At 32.8% G+C, this 24364-nt stretch overlaps 1 protein-coding gene across 2 annotated transcripts in view; it reads right to left on the bottom strand.

The window, feature by feature from the left end:
* Nucleotides 1–24364, bottom strand: part of dpr18 (defective proboscis extension response 18) — a 172463-nt gene that overhangs the window by 28847 nt on the left and 119252 nt on the right. For both annotated transcript variants that reach the window (XM_089644368.1, XM_089644361.1), the window contains 2 exons: nt 15129–15344; nt 3783–3943 (listed from right to left, as the gene is read on the bottom strand). In XM_089644368.1, the coding sequence (XP_089500494.1) occupies nt 3783–3943; nt 15129–15344 (377 nt within the window). The remainder of the gene's footprint in view (nt 1–3782; nt 3944–15128; nt 15345–24364) is intronic.

Genomic DNA, 24364 nt, shown 5'->3' with positions numbered 1-24364 from the left:
TTCTTGATTAGTAGATAATATTATTAGTAAATGAAAAGTAACTAATATTTTAACTACTTTTATTGAGCAAAGATTAAATCCTTCTTTTTCTAGTTTCACACTGTTTTCTTTAAATTTGAATTGACTTGGGGCAGTACTTGCACTCAAAATATCTTTATGCTGTCATAATGACTTTTAAAAGTATCCCCATAGAGCATCCATTCCACACCCCGCTACTAAGAAAAACATAAAAACAAAAAATCGATCCACCCTACTTTGCATACAATTAAAAATTGTAGAATTGAAAGTTTATTTTTCTGTATATGATTATCGTACTAAAAATATGTCATTTTTACATTAATAAAATCAAAAAGGGCACATTTTAAACCAATATAGAAAATTTATTCGTGAATATAATTTTTTTTTTTGTATTATGGATTCATGACGGTTTGATTCCTGAATATAATAAAAAAAACAACAGGATCCCTAAATCAATGTATTTCTTAAGTGCCGATAATATTAAGATTATATTTTTAACCTTAAAACCCCTTAATTATTAGGAGACCAAATTTGGCCCCAAACATCATACGAATTTGGGTTCCTGATATTTAAAGGGTTAACCATTTGATTTATTAATTTTCAAGTGAACAGCCAACATAACTCCGATCAGATTTTTAATTTCCACTTTTTTTCGAGCGGAACCTACAAACCCAATTTAAATTTTAAACAAAAAGGCAAACACCGCACATTATATTTAGAAAAGACAGGCTAAATATAAATATGTGTAATACTACCTTTGGACAAAGATACTGTGATTTTTTGCGGTGAAGCTAAACAACAAGCTGCCGCCTAGCATCAAACAAATTATATTAATTAAATAACTACACGCTGTAACAGTCACGCACATCATTGCTTAAAAATTTTAAGCCATGATGTGCGTGATTTAACTTAATTTGCCTTCTATACTTAGAAAGTATTCTGTATCTATTAATATTATTTTTTATAACTCAAATCTCTTATCTTCTTTAATGTCAAAATTAGAAAGTAATAAAAAATACCGATAATTATCGTGAGAAATACAGATAGCTGAGATTTATAAAAATGGTAAGCAATCTCAAACGAACTTCTAACCTCGGTTGATTGAAAGCCGCCGCGAATCGGCAAAAGTGGATGCTTTTTTTCGAAAGCGGGATATTTTTTTAAAAGAAAGACAAACATTCACAGGTTACGAATAACCAGACAATATTTGAAAATCTCCTCCTTGGTAGGAGTTTCACAGTAAGTGGAAAATATTGCTTGTGTCGCGATGAAGAACTTAGCCAGCCGAGGAATTGAACACACTATGCCTCGGTGGGACCCAGACGCCACCGACCGGTCAATTACGTTCTTAATTGATTTATTTTATTTATTTATTTATTTATCAATATAACGTTTTTTACGTGTATTTATCGACATCTGTCTCACTAGGGTACACTTGTATCGAGACAGACGTATAAAGAATATTTACATGCATGACTAAATCAAAATACAAATTACAAAGTTGTATACATTTTAAAATATGTAGTAAATAGATAGATAATAGAAAGAGTAGGTATAGGTACGACAATATTGTAAATATATATGCAAAATAAATACATTTAGTTGGAGGACGTAGTTAAAAAGGAGTTTTTATAAAATTATTGATTCTAATATTTTATTTAGTATTTGAATTGTTGTTATTGTTTACGTGTAATTTGGTATACAGATGTTTGCGATAGTGAGGCGCCCAATACTTGCTATCCATTTCTTTATTTCATGTTTGAATTTGGTTATTGACTCTGTTTGTCTTATCGTGGCTGGTAGTGTATTGTATAGTTTGCAAACTGTGTATTTAAAATGTTTTTGCCCAAAGGTGGTTCTAGCATGGTATTACGTGTTCTACTACTACTACTACTACTTTGCAGAGTAGCAACATAAGGTTTTAAACATAATAATAATGAGAGTCTAGTCGATATAAGAGTATCTACTTGATAACCTAGGCATAATGACTTTACGCCGTTCACAAACAAATTATGAAGCAAACTTGCCAATTACTTGCTAACATATTTTAGCAAACAAAAATTAAAAAAATTGTTATTGACATTTTTAACAAGACTGTCAAAATAATATTTTTTCTGATACTTTTAGATTTTATATTTTGTTTTATACTTCCCAATTGTAAACTTATTAGTAAATTGTAGCCATTTCATGTACATACCCAATTAAAAAATCCCCGTAGGCGTATTATAAAAGTAAATAAACAAACAAAAAAATAACATTCGCCTAATTCCTACTTTACGCATAGGTACAGAAAACACTGTTTCAAACTTAGGTTAAAAGCAATCACACAGTCTAATGGGTGCTCTTTGTGTCCACACGGTGATACACTGACGTAATTATGTGAGAGGGGCATGACAACGAGCGGGTCAATGTGGAATAAGTTCATAATGTTTTGTTATAAGACATGTTATAACTTGAACGTGTTATTACATTGAGGCAGTCTGACCCTGACAGTCCCACAACTTGTAACAGTGTCAGTAACTTAGGCCGGATTAATGGTTCAGGCAGAACTAGCATATTTAGTTACAAAGTGGATTTTGCTGTGGCCGTGGATCAAGGATTCTGAATCAACCTTCTTCAAAACTTCAATAAATATTTATGATCAAGAGCCGGGTTTGTGTGATGAAAGATTGTGTCTGTGACGGATTAAGGTCACCGCAGAAACTTATAGCTAGGTACTTTGTGAATCTGTTGAAATTGATGATTCTGTAGAGGGTTTCTTTAGAACTAAAAACTCGAAAAATTCTATCGTTCTGAAATAATAATATTGTCATCTTTTTGTATTCGAAAGCAAAATATATCGCAATATCGATAATATTATTTTTATGCAATCGAATTGCGTGTGCTAAAATAGTATATTTTCCTCAGAGAAGAATATAAGTAACTATTACGGAAACGGTTGTGTGGCATCTTTCTCCGTTGTATCGGAAGGAAGTTTTACCAATTTATTTGTGTTATTATAAATACAAAAGTGAAAATTTTATTTTGTTTTCTTTTAATTTTATTACTTCTGGTAATTCATCAAATATCTTCAATGCTTTTAAAACCAATTGCCTTTTTATTTAATTTATTTTCCTCTTTTCGTTTTTGGCTAAGATAAAATTAGGGCTAATGAATTAATTTTGTAACAGTGAGTCATTTTTCAGTTATTATGTCTGGTTGTGCTGTTTCCTACTTTAGTCAACGTTTTGAACAGCATTACAAAGTTTATCATGGCAGATGTATATATAGAGTGAGATAAAATGTAAGTTTTGTGTTGCAAGCGATAAAAGGGGTTTAGCTTTGGTGTAGGCGTCTAATTGGGATTACCAAAAACTATTTGGCTTAGCTCTGTCACCCATATTCATACATACGTGGTTTCAGTGAACTAAATTTGCTCCGCAATTAAGCCCACTTGATGCGTTTTATGCTTTTTAAGCAATTAAGAAATAAATCCACAGTAATGGCTTGTTTCCCGATTGGATTGCCGATTTGTCCGGATGGCCGAGTTTGCACACTTGAGAATTCTTTTAGAGTTGAGATGTTCTGTCTGACATACACGACCTATATATCCATTAGTCACATGGTATTGGATTTTTTTCGTTGTTGGCAGAACACGATTCCCACGATAAAAATGTTTGGGTTATTATTAATTCAACATTGGAGACCTTCAAGAAAGAACTGGGCCTATATAGTTGTAGGGAATGCTGTGAGCAGATGAAGAGTAAAAGCAAAGCAGTACATACAGTCTTGTCGCGCAGCATCCCAACCCGGCAGTTGAGCGTGGCCTCCGAGGCCAGGTGCGTGCGCACCTGCAGAGCCGTAGCGCCATTGAGCGGCTCGTCGAAGTATGGGCCCCAGTGATGCTCGTGGTGGTGCTTCGGCTGGTGACGGAACGGATGCAGATCTAAACATAATAATTCGAGAACGATTACAAGATACGAAAATAATCATTCGTTCAAAAAAATACTATGAAAGCGTCACTGATAATACGAATTCAGACATTTGAATATCGTTTAACAAGTGGATCATTACAAAATCTTATTTTAACACAGAAAAATAAAAGCGAGTTAAAGTCTAAACAAGTCGATATCCAGTATCTACTTACTTCTACAATGAAAGATAAATCACTTCCCGTGGGCACAAAAATTTAGAATTCTCCGTAAAATCGCCACAAGAGGAACAATACAAACCTCCACTTCCTTCCTCCTGTCATTACCAAACGGACCTCAGCGGCCGCTATCTCCTCCTCCGTCTTGCCTCTAATCCTACTCTCTTACACAGGACCTTTTGTTTTATGTATGGACTCCACTCCTAAATCTCCTCCAATTTCGTCGGAACTTGTTTTCTCATGCATATTTTCCCCTATCACCACGAACATTCCCCTCCAGAAAAGCAACAACAAAATATAAAAAAATAACACGACAGAATGAAAGATGTCACGGAGAACCGAGTTAGAGCTACAGGGCCAGCAGATCTGTTTATTCTTAGCGACAATCTTATTCTTTCAAACTCTGATAAGTTTTGTCCAATCGTCCGTCTTGCTCTCTGATAAAATATACATTTATTCGTTATTGATTTTGACCGCACGCTGCTTAGTTTGTCGGCGTATTTTATTGTTCCAGTGAAAGGTTTGCGGTAATAATGTTTTAAGCGTCGAAAAGAAAATGTTTTCAATAATTAAGGCTAAAAATATTAAGTAAGTCTGTTTGGCTCTAAGTAGTGGAACTGAGAGGCACGTGTTAGTTTTTATGAGAGACTTTCTTACAGTGAAAATTAAAAAAGAATAAAAAAATGTAAGCAGAGAAAGGTCTCCTAAGAGACATCTTTATACGATTAAATTGTCATACTTATTATTATCCAGCCTTTTTATGCACCAGTAGTATCTTCCTTCAGAAGAGTTATCTGAGAAGAAAGACCCTTTTGTCTGGTATTTTTTCCGACTTCAGTAGCAAAACACATCGTTAATGATTGTTTTAGTAAAAAATAAACCACTTTAAGGTGTTATAACAGAAATCAAACAGCCTTAAAAAAAGTCCTTTAAGTAGGTATTTTCAAAGCTGATACATTGTAATTGAATCGATGATGCATGAGTACTCATATTATAAGATATTTATTTACAGGATTTAACTAAATGGTCATTGATGGATGCGTCATATTTTAATTATATCAAATGTTGATGCTGTAACAAAGTAATATGATATTTTTGCTCTTACCCGTTTAGATTTGTTTAAGGAGATGCACTACGTCGTGTAATATTTTGAATCGAGCCGCCATCAATAACACTCCTTACGTAAATGGCGATAAGGCTTAAATTCCCGCTTAACACTATTCAGCTGTTTTGATTTAGGCAAGAAAAAAACATGGCCAAAAAGTGCCTTTTATTCTATGTTAATATACATATTTATAAATATTTAAATGTTTTTCGATCATTTTTTAAATAACTTAATTTGCCACATTATACAATAAAACCAAAACCGAAAATGGGTTCGTAGGTGGGACATTTTAAACTTTAAATCAGTTTTCATAAGCCTTGTTATAAGGGCCATAGGCCTTTTTACAAAAGTCTTTTCATTGGACACAGCTTATAAAAAGACTTATGTAAAAATACTCGATTATTTCAATGGTCAAGATGTATCATACTCGCGGTATTTATTGAAAGCATCTGAAACATTTCTAGGCGACCAAATTTTCAAACCAGAAACACATGATTTTGCATTACTACATAGTGCATCGCCTTAATGATTATATTGAGCAATCTAAAACTTTCAATGAGGATTCAGAACAGTATTATGGAATCTGACTGTTCAGAAATGACTACTGTTTCCGATGAGCATAGAATCCACTGCTACCTGCAGGATATTTACTAATATGCCGGTCATTGGCTGAGTTGGCATCGCGTTTGGGTCCCACTCAGGCTTAGTAATTCCAAAGCTCTCTAAGTCTACAAGAGGTGGAAGTAGCAGATTTTAAAATGTTGTCAATTTATTCGTAACCCGGAAATATTTGTCTTCCTTTTAATAAAAAATAAAAAAGACAGGGGAATAATTCAACATGATTAGACCGGCCTATATCCGCCGTAGAGGCGTGTTAACACGTTTTGTTGATTTATAATTCGAGCGCTGAAATTATTTTACTGCCGGAAATAATTATAATTAGTATAATGTTTTCAACAGCGCGGAGTATAAATGCTTTTATTAAATACTTTCATTTAACTTTTATTTTTGGAAATGAATAAATGCAAACCTTGGAAGTGGAAATTAACCTACTTCCTGACACATTAGATCGAGCTGAAAATAAGGAATCTGGGGGTCAATGTGTTCAGGAGTGAAGGACGTAATAAACCCATCCCCCGACTGCGGTGCAAGGCAATGGGTCCAGAGAGAGTCCGGCTGGAGAGGTCAAACGGTCTCTCTCAAACAGTCTCTACCGATCCGACCCGTCATGCAGTAGGTGGACAAATGCATTCGCCGCTAAGATTTTAACTATCCTCATCCCAACAACTCGGGCACCCCTGCCAAGTCACCAAACATAGCGAACACTCGGGGGGACCTATGGCAGGAGTGTTGGTTATCCAATAAATAGTTTCCGGCGGTACCCAAACATAGCGAACCACTCGGGGAGACCTATGGCAGGAGTGTTGGTTATCCAATAAATAGTTTCCGGCGGTACCCAAACATAGCGAACCACTCGGGGGGACCTATGGCAGGAGTGTTGGTTATCCAATAAATAGTTTCCGGCGGTACCCAAACATAGCGAACCACTCGTGGGGAACTATGGCAGGAGTGTTGGTTATCCAATAAATAGTTTCCGGCGGTACCCAAACATAGGGAACCACTCGGGGGGACCTATGGCAGGAGTGTTGGTTATCCAATAAATAGTTTTCGGCGGTACCCAAACATAGCGAACCACTCGGGGGGACCTATGGCAGGAGTGTTGGTTATCCAATAAATAGTTTCCGGCGGTACCCAAACATAGCGAACCACTCGGGGGGAACTATGGCAGGAGTGTTGGTTATCCAATAAATAGTTTCCGGCGGTACCCAAACATAGCGAACCACTCGGGGGGACCTATGGCAAGAGTGTTGGTTATCCAATAAATAGTTTCCGGCGGTACCCAAACATAGCGAACCACTCGGGGGGACCTATGGCAGGAGTGTTGGTTATCCAATAAATTATATCCTGGCGGCGGTACCCAAACCCACCAACCAAATTCTCGCTGTCGATGACAATGCATTCTATCATCTCTTGGTGACAATCATTTAGCCACGTATAGATATTTTTCTGAAATCAGATGTATTTTAATTTTTTATTTGAATACATGTAGGAAACATACATACATGTGAATTAATTTTGCATTTATGATGTTGAGTATAAAATTAACCAGTTATGTTCCATTTACAATCTATTTTATCGTTATTGGTTAGGAAGAAAGTATATTTTATAAGTGAAAATAAAAACTTATTTTAAGTACATTGTTAGGTTAATTTGATTTAAAAAAAATTAAAATGCTATCGCATTACATTTATTTTATGTTTAGAAATAATTAATTTTTGATGCAATATTCATAAATTTTTATTAATATCTTCTTGTAATTTTTTACAATAATCTACTGAGCTTGTGCAAAGCGTTTTTTTTCCAAGTAGTAGAAAATACGTCATCTCTGATATAAAGTGTAAGCAGTGATGTGACATGGATATAAACTGGTTCAGCAAAATAAAATATATAAAGTGGATGTGAAAATAATTTAATAATTAGAATAATTTAATACTGAAGGTGTATTAATATTAATCGAATTCAGATGTATTGAATTCATATAATTATAATTCAGATGTATTGAACTCATATTCTTATAATTCAGATGTATCGAATTCATATTATTATAATTCAGATGTATTGAATTCAGATTAATATAATTCAGATGTATTGAATTCATATTATTATAATTCAGATGTATTGAATTCATATTATTTTAATTCAGATGTATTGAATTCATATTATTTTAATTCAGATGTATTGAATTCATCTGATTATAATTCAGATGTATTAAATTCAGATTTTTTGAATTCATATTATCATAATTCAGATATATCGATTCATACAAATAATATTTAGATTGTATGGCAATAAGAACAACGCTTTCTAAAATTTGGCCTATGAGAGTATAATTTCTGTCGCGTCTAAAAACTGTATCTGCTATCGAAAAGCTCTGGATTATTCATATTATCGAGGAGCCAAGTTTCTGAAATAGTACATATAATGTCAAAGCCATTTATTTATGACGAATCTTAAAAAAAAAATATTTTCGTACGCAAACCTCGTACATTCCGGTAACATTATAAGAACCATTTATTTATCAGTGATAATAAAATAATATATAATAAAAGGGCAATCTAATGTGGAAAAATCAAATTCCAACGTGTATAAATGCAATGCTTAAATTCGAACTTGAACAGGAACTATGGTGCCAAAAGGACTAAAACTTCGCATACAAAATTGGTATTTTGTATGCGAATTTATTTCTTATGATTTGTGATTTATTTCTTGTCGGAATAAATAATAAAAACGAGTTGAACCTTATACCAGATGGTACCTTGGTATCCATCGTAATCTGCTAAAACAATTCATTTCATACCTAAAAAAATATCATACATTTTATGAGAACAGTAACTGGTAAGGAGAAACAGAATGATATTATTTAAGTTAATATATGAAATAAATGTCGATCCTACCCGATCAGCATTTTGCGAAGTTGGTGGAGTTGTCGACTCCTGTTCTTGGGGTAGAAAGGCTTAACCCTCAGTCAAATAATTTTTTTATGTTTTAAAAGACAAATATTTCAAATTTACTAATAACTTAAAAATATGTGTTTGAAAAACTCTTACATCCATCCAGCCGAAGATGATGCTACTGCAATGATGTATGACTTGTGTAAGATAACCCACAACGCGACGCGTTTTGGTGAGAACCCGATTTTTAAATGTTTGTTTCAGAAGAAAAATTAATCTAAAATTTCCTCAGCACCACAAAAGTCAAATATAAACTTTGAAGTGTTTACAATAACCTTAATTGGATGAGAAAGTATAACTTTTAATGAGAGGTAAACTAAACTGAACTAAATAATTAGTCGGTTTAGATAGCTCAAAAACTAAGAGAAGCAATGTATACAAGCAAAAGTAATGTAAGTAGCGGGGAAACTTCCAAACGCTGGAACTATAGGTAGGTACTTTTTTTTATAGTCCACGTGGCGTGTCTTTGTACTACCGCATGCTTTCACACATGCCAAGGCCCGCCACTCTTCCCGTGCCTCGTTTTAGTGAGAACCAGTAAATACAAGCTTTGGACAAAGACACTATCAATACCTTGCTATAAAAGCATTCGACACTTGAAGTCACACAGTCGACACACAGTCTGACACTTGAAAATAAAATTAATTCAGACACAAAATTACAAAATGGATTAATGAACAAAAAAGACAATATAACCATAATTTCATAACATAAAATAATAAAACCTACACGTAACACACAAAACCAATATAAAACGCACATCACTCACAAACACATAACATATAATATAAATATATCAATTTTAACTTTATTTCTTTTTAGTTTAAATTTATCTTAATCTTATTTTGTTTTCTTTGTATTTTGTTGTATTATAAAATGGAGGCCTCAGCACGGGTAAGCCACCCAGTGAGGTCAACATTAGTGGATTGTAATATTAAATGTTAAATATTGAACCAAAATAAAAATAAATAAATGTACTCGTTCCTCCTTGTTAGGAATAAAATGATACAATTATTGCTTCTTTATTTTTGTTAAGTATTTTAATGTCGATTCGTTTTGTTAACACTTCATATTAATTTAATTTTAATAGTATTTCAATGTTTTAAACAGTTTTTTGTGAGACACAATGTTTTCAGTAGGGGAATTCCAAAACAACGCTGATATGGTACTTGTCATTAGTTATAAAATATAGGTCCAGTCATTTTAAATCTTAATTTTTCAAAAACTTGGCAACAAAATAAGCAGTTATCATGGACCGAAAAAGCTCTGAACGGAGCGATTCGACAACAATTTGAAGCCGCGGGTGAGGGAGAAAATGTATGGAAAATGCCAAAACCTACTTAATTTTTTATAATGATGTATCGTATTCCTGGTTTCATCAAATATTCCCAAAAATTCATCAGCCGTTGTAACTGCATTAACAATACAAAAATAAAATAATAATAGTTCATAGTTCACTACTTCGCATACAAATCTTTTCAAAAGAAGTCAGGCAAATTCCCCTCACCTTGGATTTGGCCTCAAAACCATTCATTAATGCTCTGTCCAGGGATTTTTAGGTCCATAACTGTCATAAACATCTTTGAAAATACTGTGACACTCCTGGTAAGAACTAATAATTTATTTTTGGGTGATTTTTTTACAAAAAACGTGGAAAATAGATTCACCTTGAAATTATTATTTTCTAGTAATATTATAAGATTAAAATTTTAACTTCTTCAATAATCACAAATTCACTTTATGGCGTTATTTTACTTTCATTAAAATAATTATCTTCGTATATACCACTATTTAAAAATACATAATATTAATTAGTGGTGCATACAAAGTGGAGAGGCAGTTGATTTAAAATTTAATTTATAATTAACGGGAATTAATTTTTATAATATAAAAATAAATGAATTAATTAATTTTTCAATATATATAATGGAAAAAAGAGACATCTCTTGTCAATTTTGGATAGATTTTGCTCTGCAGGTGTGATAACTGATTACCGAAACCTTTTTTTTGCATTGATCAGTTGGATCTTCCAGTTTGTATTTTTTGTCAAAAGTGGTCTATTGAAGGCTAAATTAATTGAAATATTCTTTGACAATAATGTGACTGTGGGTATTATCACAATGTGCTGATTCATCTGATCATTAATTTTTCTACTCTCTTGTGAGCTGGTTGAACTTATAACCTTATAGTTCAAATGCAAAGTTATTGTGCTAATTGCTGCCTGCCACCGAATCTGAAGACTAAGGAGAAGACCTCAATTGCGCGTGCCATTTTCTGGTGAGTCTTTCAGTTCATATGCATTTTTGGTGACTGGTTTAAGTTATTTTCTCCCTGCAGAGTGAATTTATTAATCAATCTAATTATTTTCATAGGGAAACAAAATATTCCCTGATGGTCTGTGTTATTTACACGCCAAATCATCATCCACCAAGTTTTTTTTCATTAAATTATCATAATATATATTATTGTTCACTATATGCATAAAAGTGAAAATCACTGTTAATTGAGAGAAAATTTTATTTTTATTACCAGCTACTGAAAAGAATATTTCACAGTTAATCAGTAATTGAGATCAGAAAAAAATTCAAACAAATATCTATTTTTAGTACGAATATTACGGAAGGGTACACCTCGTAGATGCAATGTTTTTAATATATTGATTTACTTTAACGCTGAATTAATCTATATCCACATAATCATATTAATGTCACGGGTGATAACAACGTTCTTTTGTGTAGTGAGGTAACATCAAACCTGTGTACTGTTTAGTACTTCACATTGAAACGTACATTGTGTACTTCGCAAACCGCGACTCGTGTGGTTTACCACAGTCGAGGAGCCACAACCACTAATATCTCGTATGGCGGGGTATTAACACTAGAAAGACCGAAGCGGTCATTTTGACCGTTTCACGATGCAATATGACGATATTTTGCTTAAAATTTATGGTAATGATCTGATTTTTTTTTACTTTTCATAATTCACGATTTAACGACCATGGTGAAAAAAAAACAGGTACCTACCTTATTTATTTATCGAAAGATAATGATTTATACCTACAAAGACCGCCGCGGTCAATGTGACCGTTCGGGCCATTTTAAACTGGGATTGTTTAGGATCTTCTTTATTCAAGTTTAAAATATACATAGCCCACCTTACACATGTTACTACTAATATCATATCGATATAACATAATATCATATCGATATGAGTGCTCGTAGAAATCTTACCGAGTCGGATATAATTGAAGAACTAGCAAGACTTCAAAACATTGCAGAGGATCAGTCAGATGAAGAATGTCGTGCCAGTAAAATTGAGGACACCGTTTTTATTTTGGAGCCCAATATTTTTTCATCGGACATGAAGATCATGAAGATCTTCAGATGACATCGACATATTTTCCTAGAAATCCGATTTCAAATCGTCGTGATCAAGGGGTTAGAATAAGAGGCAGCCGTGGAGGGAGATCTACACAACTTGGAGGACGTATTTCTGCAAGAGTAACAGACCTTCCTTAAATTGGAGATATTCAGGTTGCAGTTGACGGTACAGAATGGACCTGTACATCACATACTCAGAGTACTTCCAGCCAGCAAGGACGACGTAATTGACAAAATGTATTCAAAGAAAACTACTTTATTGAAAACAATAAAGTTCTAAAATACTTATTATAGTCGACATTATGGGGACTCCTCATATTCAAAGAAACTATAAGTAAGAACAGATTCAAAAAAATATGAAATATTTACGAATTACGAGATCTTCACGACTGGCAACTGATAAATTTGCACTAGCATCGGCAATTTGGAATAAGTTCATTAAAAACTGTAATCTGTGTTACGTTCCTTGTGAAAATTTAACGGGCGATGAAAAGCTATTTCTTAGCAAAACTCGTTTTCCATTTACTCAGTATATAGCAAATAAGCCTGACAAATTTGGAAAAATATTGCCTTGTGGTGGCCGTAGATACTAAATACCTATGTAATGGATTTCCATATTTAGGTAAAACTGAAGAAAGTTCAAATGAGTCACTATAAGAATATGTAATAATGAAACTATTACAACCGTATCTCAAGAAAAGACGAAACATCATAACTGAAAAAAATTTTGCTTCCATGAAGCTGGCAGAGAAATTACGAGCTGAACAAACAAGTATTGTCGAAACGATGAGAAGGGCCAGGAGAGAAATACCAGCAGTTTGCAAAACCATTTGTACTCCACGTTATGAATCATTTATTTTGAAGGCTAAAAATGTTACTACACTAACTGTTCATCAAGGAAAACCGAAGAAAAATGTAGTGATATTGAGTACAGTATATCCGGATGTTCAATTTGGCGACAGAACAAAAGAAAATTCCCGAAACGATTGAATTTTACAATTCTACAAAATATGGTATCTATATAATCGACCAAATGGCTCGTAAATATTCCGTAAGAGCTGGAAGTAGAAGGTGGCCTGTGAACGTTTTCTACAACATACTTGATCTGGCCGCTATAAATGCATGGATAATTTATAAAAAGAAAACAAAAAATATATATATCTCGTCACAATTTTATTCTACAGCTTGTTGGAAAACTACGGTCAGCAAATACCAATACCAGCGCTGGTCCAGTTGTGTTTGCTCCTGAAGAATTGACAGAAAGGGAATCCGAAAATAAAAATTCCAAAAGACGAGAGTGCCAAATTAATAAAAAGTGTAAGCAAAATAAAAAACTGACACATTTGATAATTGTAAGAAATCTGTTTGCGGAAAGTGCCTCGGATATTATAAAAAAAACAGTTTGTACTAAATGTGCACCTTATCGATTAAAGTAAATCATTTCAAAACATAATTGTGGTTTTATTTATTTAATATTATGCCAAATATGACACAATCACAATAATAATAAACTCGCATGTTATCAGCGGTCAAAATGACCGTTGTGGTCTTTATAGGTATGGAGCAGTACCCGGTCTTTCTAGTGTTAACTGCCATATTACATAATAAAAGACTAATGGATTAATATTGTCTGCAAATTAAAGCACGAAATTTGAATCAATTTCACTATATAAGGCTTACGTTCTTAAATTGGTTGGAAAACATTCGCAAAAATACAACCAACTTAAAAAGTTTATTCAAGCTGTACGAAAACATTTCTTACAACAATTAATTTTGATAAAATTGAATATTTTTTTCAATGGATTTATATATATACGTATGAGTAAATACTGAAAGGTGAGATGATGGTTTAAGATAAAAATGAAGTGAAAAATTAAAAGAAAGAAAGTGAAAATGAAGTGAGAGATAAAGTGCTGGTTTAAAATAAAAAATTAAGAGAACGATGCAGTGAAACATGAATTTTTTTTTTTATTTATTTTTTTTTTTTTTTATTTTTTTTTTTATTTTTTTTTTTTTTTATTTAATATCAAAATAATATACAAAAATCAAAAAGTCCCAATAAACTACTTTAAAGTAGTTTGTCATTGGGTGCTTTTAACTTAAACAGATTATATCAAATGTATACATTCATATCATGAGAGGTGTAATACAATAAAAATAAAAACAAAAAACAATTAAAGCGTATGCAGTTAGAAATAGTTTGTATTAGTGTCTAGTACAAACTATTTCTTTCAGCTAGCCAATTTTTCAACAAAAAATTTCTTTTTATATTTGTACATTTTTTGATTTCTGCAGGTAACATATTTAAACAATTTGGTATCATGTAGTCTAGCGTTCTTTTTCCATATTTGTTTACATGCTTTGGTACGATTAGTCCTTCATTTAATGTAAATCGAGTATTGTAAGTGTGTTCCAGTCTATTTATGTACATAGGGCTATTTATGTGCTGAAAAATTATTTTATACCACATAATTGCTCTTACCGAGAGGATTTTCAGATTTTGATAAAGGTGTGGAACATTATGCCTTTGTTCATATAAACTTTTATGAGCTAATAATTTAACAAGAGAATTTTGAACTGCTTGAACATGATTTATATTCAAATATGAAGTGAAAAATGAAGCAAAAATAGATTGAAAGATAAAGTGAAAAATGAAGTGAAAGATGAAAGTGAAGTAAAAGATGACGTAAAAGATGAAGTTTTAGATTAAGCAAAATAAGAAGTGAAAGATAAGGTGAAAGATGAAGTGAAAGATGAAGTGAAAGATGAGGTAAAAGATAAAATTCAAGATAAAATGAAATATGGAGTGCAAAGCAATGTGAAAATGGAGTGAAAGATAAACTTATAAGTGAAGTAAAAAATTAAGCGAAAGATGAAGCAAAATATGAAGGGATAAACGAACTGAAAGATAAGGTGTGCCTTACCATCTTGATCCTCCTGCACCACCGTCGTGGTGAAGACGGAGAAATCCTTTGCCGCGATGGAGTCCCGCAGCTGCTTGGTGATGTTGCGGAAAATCTCGCGAGACAGCTCGAGCGCGGCCTGGCGCGCGGCCTCTCGTGGGTCCATGGTCGTGCTTTTAGGGGGCCGCGTCGTCAGGCTACTGTTTGTCCCAAGGCTGACATCTGTGCTAGACGTGCCTGCAACAAGCCAACGGAAAATGATTTTAGGTAAAGTATCTACAAATATTACAGACTTTCATCACACCACTTAACTTACTGAATAGATAATCTCTGGAAATGTGACATTAAAAGGTATATCGATATAAGTAAACTGGTATTGGTAATTTTACTTGATGATCCCTGGGTACCAAAACATGGCCTATCTAATTGGAAGTTCAATTGGAGATATATAAAGAAATAGCTTCAGTAATTAACCTACATAATAATATAATAGGCAGTTATGTAAACAAGAGCGCACAATTTGAGAGGCGGATATCGGTACCGCTGCCCAGGGAAGCATTTATTGAATTACTAACACCACTGCAATAGGTCGCCCAAGTGGGTCGCTATGTTCGGTAACATAGCGGGGGTACCCGGGCTCATGAGTTGAAGTGTGTCAAGGTCTCGGCAGCGGATGCATCTGCCCACCAACTGCATGACAGGTGGGATCGAGTAAGCCCGGTTGAGGGAGACACTTTTTGACGTCTTTATTGGGACTCTCTTGAACCATCACTTTCTATCGCAGTGGGAGAAATGGATTTATACGTCGCTCACTGAAAAAAAACTTATTCTTGCCAAATACTACCCCGTGCAAACTTGGTGTTGACAAATCTAATTTGCTGGGAACTCAGATAGCTTTTAGATTCCGTAGTAATTTTATAAATCTAAGACATAGGACCTTCAGTCATAGGACCTGCGATAATGCGTAAGATTAGCTGATATTCATAACGCACCTATAGATTTAAGGGATTCAATTCGGACCTGCTCTTGGGCAAACGAGTTTCATTCATACGGGTGGAATTTTTAGAGCAGAATTTTGAAGGCGTGCTGTTTAACGTTTGGTTAAATTATAATAGACGTTTGGCACATGTATTTATATTTTTTATGGGAGTTTACTGCACAAACTCACCTTAGAGAAAACCGCCACTGCACCGAACGGATATTTTTTTTAGAAAGCAAACGCCTCATGTATGAAGTTTTAAAAGGAGATATTAACGTAGTTCTATATCAAAAATCACTTATTTTACTAGTGTGATTGATGGGGTTTTCGAATGGAGTACATGGATTTGAAAATTTATTTAGGAATCTCAGTCTCCCTTTTGTCTTTTGTCTAAATATGTTATTTGATGGTGTATGTCCTAGAGCGTCAACTACCAAACAAGAGTTCATGTCGACTCATTATGCCGACGCGAACTGTTTTTGGATCGTTAACGATGTGTAATCGTGTACGAGAATTAAGGTAAATAACCTATATTATCGAGGTAAAAATGTTAATAATAATAATTAAATAAAACCCCCATCAAGGTTCTTGTTCTAAAGGTCCGATAAAGTAAACTTCAAGAGAAACCCAATCGGTAAGTAGTAAAAACAATGATAGTGAGAAGTGGTCTAAATTACAAATCTCTAGAAGTATAAATATATTAAATCAACAGCATTTTATCTCTTGATGAGTAAAATGGTTATATATTTGGTAGTAAAAAAACGTTAATTCTTTTTTTAAATTCGACACACACATTTCACGCGAGATATTAAAATATAACGTTTTCATTAGAATTCAAATAATAATATTGAATTATTATGACCAATAATTAGTCGCCTGAAATATCAATACAGATTGAATAATCTGATTGGGAATCGAACCCGCACTTTCTGATGTCTGGTTAGGTGCTCTGGACCACTGAGCTAAGTCGGCTTATTTCCAACACGCCAAATAATTCAATGTGTACAGGTACTTCAATCAACAATTACTGCTTACTATATTTTTTCACCTGTAAACAAACCAACTTTATTTTTGTAGGAAAGGCTTTGTTAGTGCTAAATTTCCCACTAGATGGCGTCAAGACATGTTATATCTACATTTTTTGGTGAAATATTTTGACTTACTAATTTTTAATGATAAAATAATGTTTACAAGACAAGGTTTTTTATGCATAACACAGAGGATAACAAATTATTGCTTCTAATAATTTGGTATCCTTTGTAGTCTTATGAACATTACTTTATCATTAAAAAATCATACTAAATATTCACGATACACTTAACTCACAGCACTTAACAATAAACGGAATGTTTCGATTTATGTTTTATTTATTTTATGAATATAATGTTTTTTGTTATTACTTAAATGAAGAAGAAAAAACACCATTTTGTGAACTTTAAGCTGCTAGATGGCAGTCTAATCTCTGATTGAGTAATTCGGGCTTCGAGTTTGAGATCGAGCTTGTCCGACTTCAAATTGGGGGCTTACTGTCTGCTGTTTGCTGTCCAGGCAGACGATGTGCTAGATATAGATGGCCATCAATCTTCTTATATATGTAGGAATACATAATAACATAAACATCGCAAATATAGTAGTAGTAGAAGTAGCCTATTAAACCAATAACACTTGCAAGTATTTTCCGAATAACACTTTCCTTGCCAAGCAGTAATAAGAAACCTCTCCTACAGGCAATAATTATTTCAGAATTTGTATACGGCGCTATTATATGCTATTTTTGTGATAAATCAGTAATTAGAAGAGGGGTCAAAAGTTACATGGTATTTAAAAGTCTCGCATTTGGTTTCTAATCTATTTTCATAAATATTTTTTAATAAACTCAAATTAACTATTTGATGTAACTTCTGAAATTCTCACTGTTATATATTTCGAAACGGTGAAAAATCACTATCAGAATATTAAAATGGCCTCAGCCTTGTTTGGTGACCAGATCTGAATATCCAGGTACTAACATTCTTTAAATACATTTCCTGTCATTTCCCACTCTCTTCAGTCACTCAACACTCCTAATGGGGGGTGTCGAAGTCCCACTAGCTCCAGAAACTTATATTATGTAAGATAAATTTTCTGAAAACGAACATTGTAAACAAACCGATATACTTAATAAACAATACGATAATCAATTTAAAACAATCCATTTAAAAAGACGAGGAGGATAAAAAGCAATGACCAACAGTTACGGATATTACACGAGTGGACAATGATAGTTGAACAGAACGTGTGTCGAGGGTTATACCAAGAATCGTATACTTCTCCAACAACTTACGCGATGTGAGGTTTTATTTAGGCGTTCAATTTTCCTCCTTCTTCCTGGAAACTACATTTTCTATGTTATATATTACAAACAGACGGTAGAACTCGAACCCTGAATCTATTATTTCTCGCTAAACAAACACTTATACCTGTTTCTTACGTCCGTCAAACATTCACTTTCCGAGTTGTGCAGGAAGTTATTTCACGAACGGTTTTTATTTCACCTTCTTCGTATATTATTAATGAATCGGACAAATTACGCTTTTTCCGGGATCATTTTTCATTAAGGCCGTTTTTATGAAAAATAATCTCAAATTTATTTTGCAATTATTAATCTTGCGTGGTCAAAAATAAAACTTATTGGATCAAATTTAAATTGTTTTCACTTCATTTATTTTCATTGTAGATCTGAAGAAATCTCAAAAATACAAATAACTAACGTAAATATATAATTCAAATAAACGAATTTGTGTATCCTGATGAAGAATAAATGTACAATTATAAAACAACCCGCAAATCCTGACACAGAAGAAATATCTTGGGCTGTGCATTGTAAAACACATAATATTTAAACAGCATATTCAAGTATTAAATAAAAAATCACCCCCTTAATTAGCGTATTTAGTCAGTCATCATATCCGTTCCCAAATAAAATTATAAAAAAGGTCTGTATTATGGTCTCGTATATTCACATTTAAACTATTTGATTGAAATCTGGGAAAAAGCATACGAAACATAAATAAACTACAGGTAACACAAAACAAAGTTATCAAAAAACTATTTCACTTCTAACCCAGAATATCCACAAAAAAATTATTTATGGAAACAAAACTGTTAACATTAAGAAAAATATATGAATATCATACATGTCTCCTTGAATACAAAATAAATAGTAAGCTCATACATATAAATACAGAACTTATTAAAACGTCCCAAGTACACACACACTTTACACGCCAACACAAAAAAACATTTAAACACCATACATACTCAATGGCAAGCAATCCATTGGTTACGAGGGGGCAACATATATAATTGATTTCAAGACAAAATCAAAAACAAAAAAAGTGTAGGTACATTTTAAGAAAAAATGTTCACTTTTTTGCTCAACCAACAAAAACAATGAATTTGAATAATATTGTTATCTAGAATAAAAATTTTGAATAAATATGTTTATCCTGACGAAAAATCTAATTGTTTTGAAAATTGGCAATTATTTTTATTTAATAGTGGTGTATGCAAAGTTACTGAATTTTATTTAAATTAAGAAGAGAGTTATGATAAAATAAAGTGAAAAGATGATATTTATATATTTGTACTGACAATTCATGGTGGACGACCATTATAATTTATTAAATTAATTTAAAACTTTAATCCTTTTCTTAAGTGGATAAAAATTCATAAATTGCTTTAATAAATCAAAATAAAAATATTATAAAGTGATTGCTAATAATAAAAAAATATATTCACCCTGTCTATACGTAAATTCAAATAAGTTGATCCTTTGTGTCGAAACAATTATAAATACAATAATCATTCTTGCTAGAAATTAATATTATAATTGAACAATAGAATTTGTCGTCCTTTATCACCGGGCGGATATAAATCTCCTTTTTGTTAAGTTAGCGCCCTTTCGAATTGAAAGACTTAATACATTTGGGCCGAAAAGTGACAGTCTGAATAAACTAGCATTGAATCCTCCCTAATGAAAACGTAATAGAGTTGCGAGAAGTCCTAGACGATTACAAATTTATAAAATTACTATTCATACGTGCCTACGTCGCAAACGAATACGGTCCATCTACATAAAATACACCGTATTGGCTTTTACGATTCTAAAATGAATAAAAATGTTTAACAAAGTTAACTAACTAACCATCACGCCATTTCAGAGAGGACGGTCTACTCGGCCTTGGCACACAATCTTCGTGCCATGTCTTCCTCGGGCGTGCCCGACTTCTGCTATCATTCCCATTTGCATCATATATTCTCTTTAGACTCCCTTCTTCGCTCATTTGCTCTAAAAGCTCAAACCATCTAAGCATCCTTTTCTTGAGCTTACTGATTACGGCCAAAATCAGCCTTGCAATCTTTGCGGATCTCCACATTTCTCAAGCGATCATACATGGTTTTAACACACTCAGGGATCTCATTTCTACAGCATTTAGTCTATTTTCATCCTCTCTCAGCCAGTTCTATGCATCACTTCTATACATCAGGGTAGGTATCAGCACTACATTTTTGGACTGGATAGCTTTGCTTCTTTGGACAATTTTATGTTAACGCCAACTGCGTTCAGTCCTCCATTAATGGAGTTACCTGCATTTACCCTTCCCATCTCTCGTAAACATTCTTCCTAAATAAATAAACTCATCCACCTGCTCCAAGTATTCCTGATTCACAACAATATTGCACACTGTTTTCGTACTCTGTCTTTCAGAAACCATTTTAGACTTATCTTACTTCATCATTAACTCAATTAACTTTCATTTCAATACTTTTTACGTAATGTAGTTGTCACAAAGCATGTATTACTTATGTTGAGAGGGCATTCATTTTCAATATTTTCTAATAGTTACTCATTGTTATATTATTCGATTGAGTTTCACCTAGTTTGGAAACCCTTTGAAAACTTAAAAATTGTGTTTATATTTTAGACCTACACAAATGTCATGATACCAAAGCTCTTCGTTCGTTTATAATAAGAATTATTTATTTGACTGTTAAAAATGAGAACATAAGTCAAAATCGAGCAAGTATTCTGAAAATGTGGATAAATACTGACGATACATTAATTAGTTGTGATGTCTAACGAATAAACACCAAAATAAAAGGGTTCAATAAATCGATAAAGTTGGTGTACATTTCAAGGGATATTCTAGCATATAATTTGCCAACGTCCGATCCCCTGATCAAATGAAATAATTTTTCGGTCCCAAGGAAATAACATTAGTTTGATATTGTTTCCGAAATTCGTTTAATAATGTTCGGAGCTCCCTAAATGGTACTGCTCCCGCTTTTAACTTGTTACAAACTTTTCTCATATAAATTTATATGGGAAAAATTTCATATTCTTTTTGTTTTGATATCGACATTTATTTCTAAAAGTCTTTCCGAGAGAGTGGCGCAACTTTGCCCATTAAGCAATCAATATTATTCGAACACCTACTGTAAATACGTGAAAAATTACGTTTGAGCTCTTAAAATGTAATATCCCCAGCAGCAATGATTTGGTTTTATTTTATTTCTAGAATGATGCTTGTTTAAACTTAACCACTGTTTATAACAAAAAAAACTCAGGTGTCGTGAGTTCAATCCTTTCTCTGGCTAAATCTTCCATCATGATAAAGAAACATTTACATCATTTAAAGTGATTGTAATTGTCTTTATTAAAAAAAATTCAACCAACTCAAGTTTTTCTTCTTCTTTCCTTTCTGGCAGGATTCAAAAATAAATTGCCAAGTTAGCATTTTTATTAGTTTTAGATTCATACAACAATTTTGGCCCATCCTTAGCTTGAAATGATTTTAAAATTTAAAAAAATTATTTCACTAATTAAAAACAATAACAATATTTAAATTTACATTTATTCTTTAGAAAATATATAGCGCCGAATTCGTGAGAAAATCACCTCAAGATGACGGTTTTCGCCAATATCGTATTGACGTAGGGCTTAACGGATCGGTATAAAACCGTCGGTAGCTACGCCTGTCGGTTCGACATTGACGATAGTTACGATAGACGAACACAGGTAATGATTAGTTTCACCGGGTATCGTTGTCATCGACGACCTCCGCGTATACTAAGCAATGTGTAGTTTATAATTAACGTTGGTTCTGAAATCATCTTTGTCCTCTTTGGTTACTCTTTTGGGTAGCTCTAATGATGAATTCGTCAGCATAATAGCAAAACCATTTTTCAACAGAAAACCATCACAATAACAAGCTCTTGTCACTTAATCGTTAGTTCAGTTATGATGAAGGCATTACACTACACAAAAGTTTATTTGGTTCTATTTTTCTGTGTATTTTTCTGTTTCGCTTAGATTTATTAGTATTACCTTCTTCAATAATATAATAAATATGTTTATAAAATTTAAAAAAAGAAAACTAATGGTTTTGAAGTTTTTGTATCTTAGAAATCATCTTAAAATAGCGACGTAGACAACAATACCATCTTAAATATTACTTATTTGACATTCGTGCACTGTTTTCTTTGCGAGTGAGCTGTAACAAGGACATGGCATCTTTCTGCGGTCGATCCCTACGGTTTTCTAGTCAAACAACGAGGTATTTCTGTGCAATTTGATTTCACTTAGTCACGTTGGCATTGGATTGCACCATGTGTGTTATTATCCTATATTATTTTTTGATTTTTTTTTTGATGTGTGATTGTTATAGTGTTAGTAGCCTATTCCAAGTACTCAGATAGAGGTGTATATATTGTTTATATGCGTGAGGATGCGTCATATGGGTGTATGTATACATGTGTTGTTATATGTATATAGGTATGTCTGCTGCTATATACACATGTGTGCTTGCATGCACACATATTAAAAATTATATACATAACTATGTACATTTTTACAATCTAATGCTAATTTACTTCTTTCTCCTTTCTAATTTCTATCTTCTACTTTTTATTAAAATTTTTCCAAAATTTTACCTTCATCTATAGTTACTAATTTCATATGTTTGCACTAGATTTCATTTTCATACAAAGTAATTACACTCAATTGGTCACCATGAAACAGGCAGCCGCCTAGTATGGTGATTCATTATATCTACTTTATGTAAATTTCAAAACAATGTAACATGTATTAAATAAATAAATAAAATATTCCAGAAGTGTTTAGCCTCATTCCTGCTGACTTAAGTACTCAGTACACTTGTCATTAAAAAAGTACCTTTTCTAACTAAATACATATTTTATAGAACGCTTGAATTGAACTATCGAACATAATAATTACAAAATGCGGAAAGAAAAGGTATTTAAAATGTTGCAAAAAAACACGTCGGAAGTAGCCATCACGCAACGTTTCCGGGTAAAAAAGGGAAGGGTAAATGAAACCTTTGCGTAGAGCCTTCGAATGAAGGTAACGAAGGTACCTCGTTTTTTTTATGAGCACGCATTTTCTGGCACACATTTGGATATGTGAAGAAAATGCCTCTTTTGTTTTGCTGTGCCTAAGTAGTTATGTACGCTATCTTCCGTTTTAATTTTCTATTTGAAACATTTCATTGAATTCGGTTACATCCATTTCTAGTGCATTTAATCCGTAAATAACCCTATTTTGATTTTTTTAATATGATACTCAATTGAAGTTCAATTTAGAAAACCATATTTATGTTCACCAAAAAATACCTATGATATCTAAAATATTACCTAGTGTCTTTATTTTAATAAACTTCGCATACAATCAACTAAAAAGTGGTATATTTTTTACAAAAAAGAAAAAACTTTTTTTAACTCTAGCCAACATTAAAAAATATCGCGCTTTTGCAAGTATTTAGATTGACAAACATATTGAAGTTTAAGAAAATGTTTCGTACCTTATGTGAATGATTGATTTAAATAAAAAGAAAAAAAGATAAAACATTTTACTTGACGTTTAAACGATTCCTGAAGTTTAATGCTGCTTATAAACAGGAATAAATTTCTGCGAGCCGAGCCACAAATTATGGAAAAGGAACGAAGCGAAATGCAGCGTGCGGTTGCTTTGTTCATTTCCCGTAAATTTTGTTCTGTTTATGCGCACACTTAGGAAATAACATTAGAAAAAATGATCGTTACTTTTATTTATTCAAATACAATCATGATAATAATACATAAACATGTTTTCCAAAAGGGACACATTGAACTATTTTCTGAATTTCTGGAATTTTTAAAAGTAGGCTCTACGACGATTAAAAAAAAGATCTCCAATTTCAAAATGATTTTAAATATGAAATATCGTTTGCATCGGAAG

Source organism: Hesperophylax consimilis, chromosome 2, assembly GCF_061612785.1.
Source record: "Hesperophylax consimilis isolate HC1 chromosome 2, BYU_Hcon_1.0, whole genome shotgun sequence".
NCBI lineage: Eukaryota > Metazoa > Arthropoda > Insecta > Trichoptera > Limnephilidae > Hesperophylax > Hesperophylax consimilis.
The sequence above is the reverse complement of the archived record's forward strand: the minus strand, read 5'-3'. Positions and strand labels throughout refer to the sequence as shown.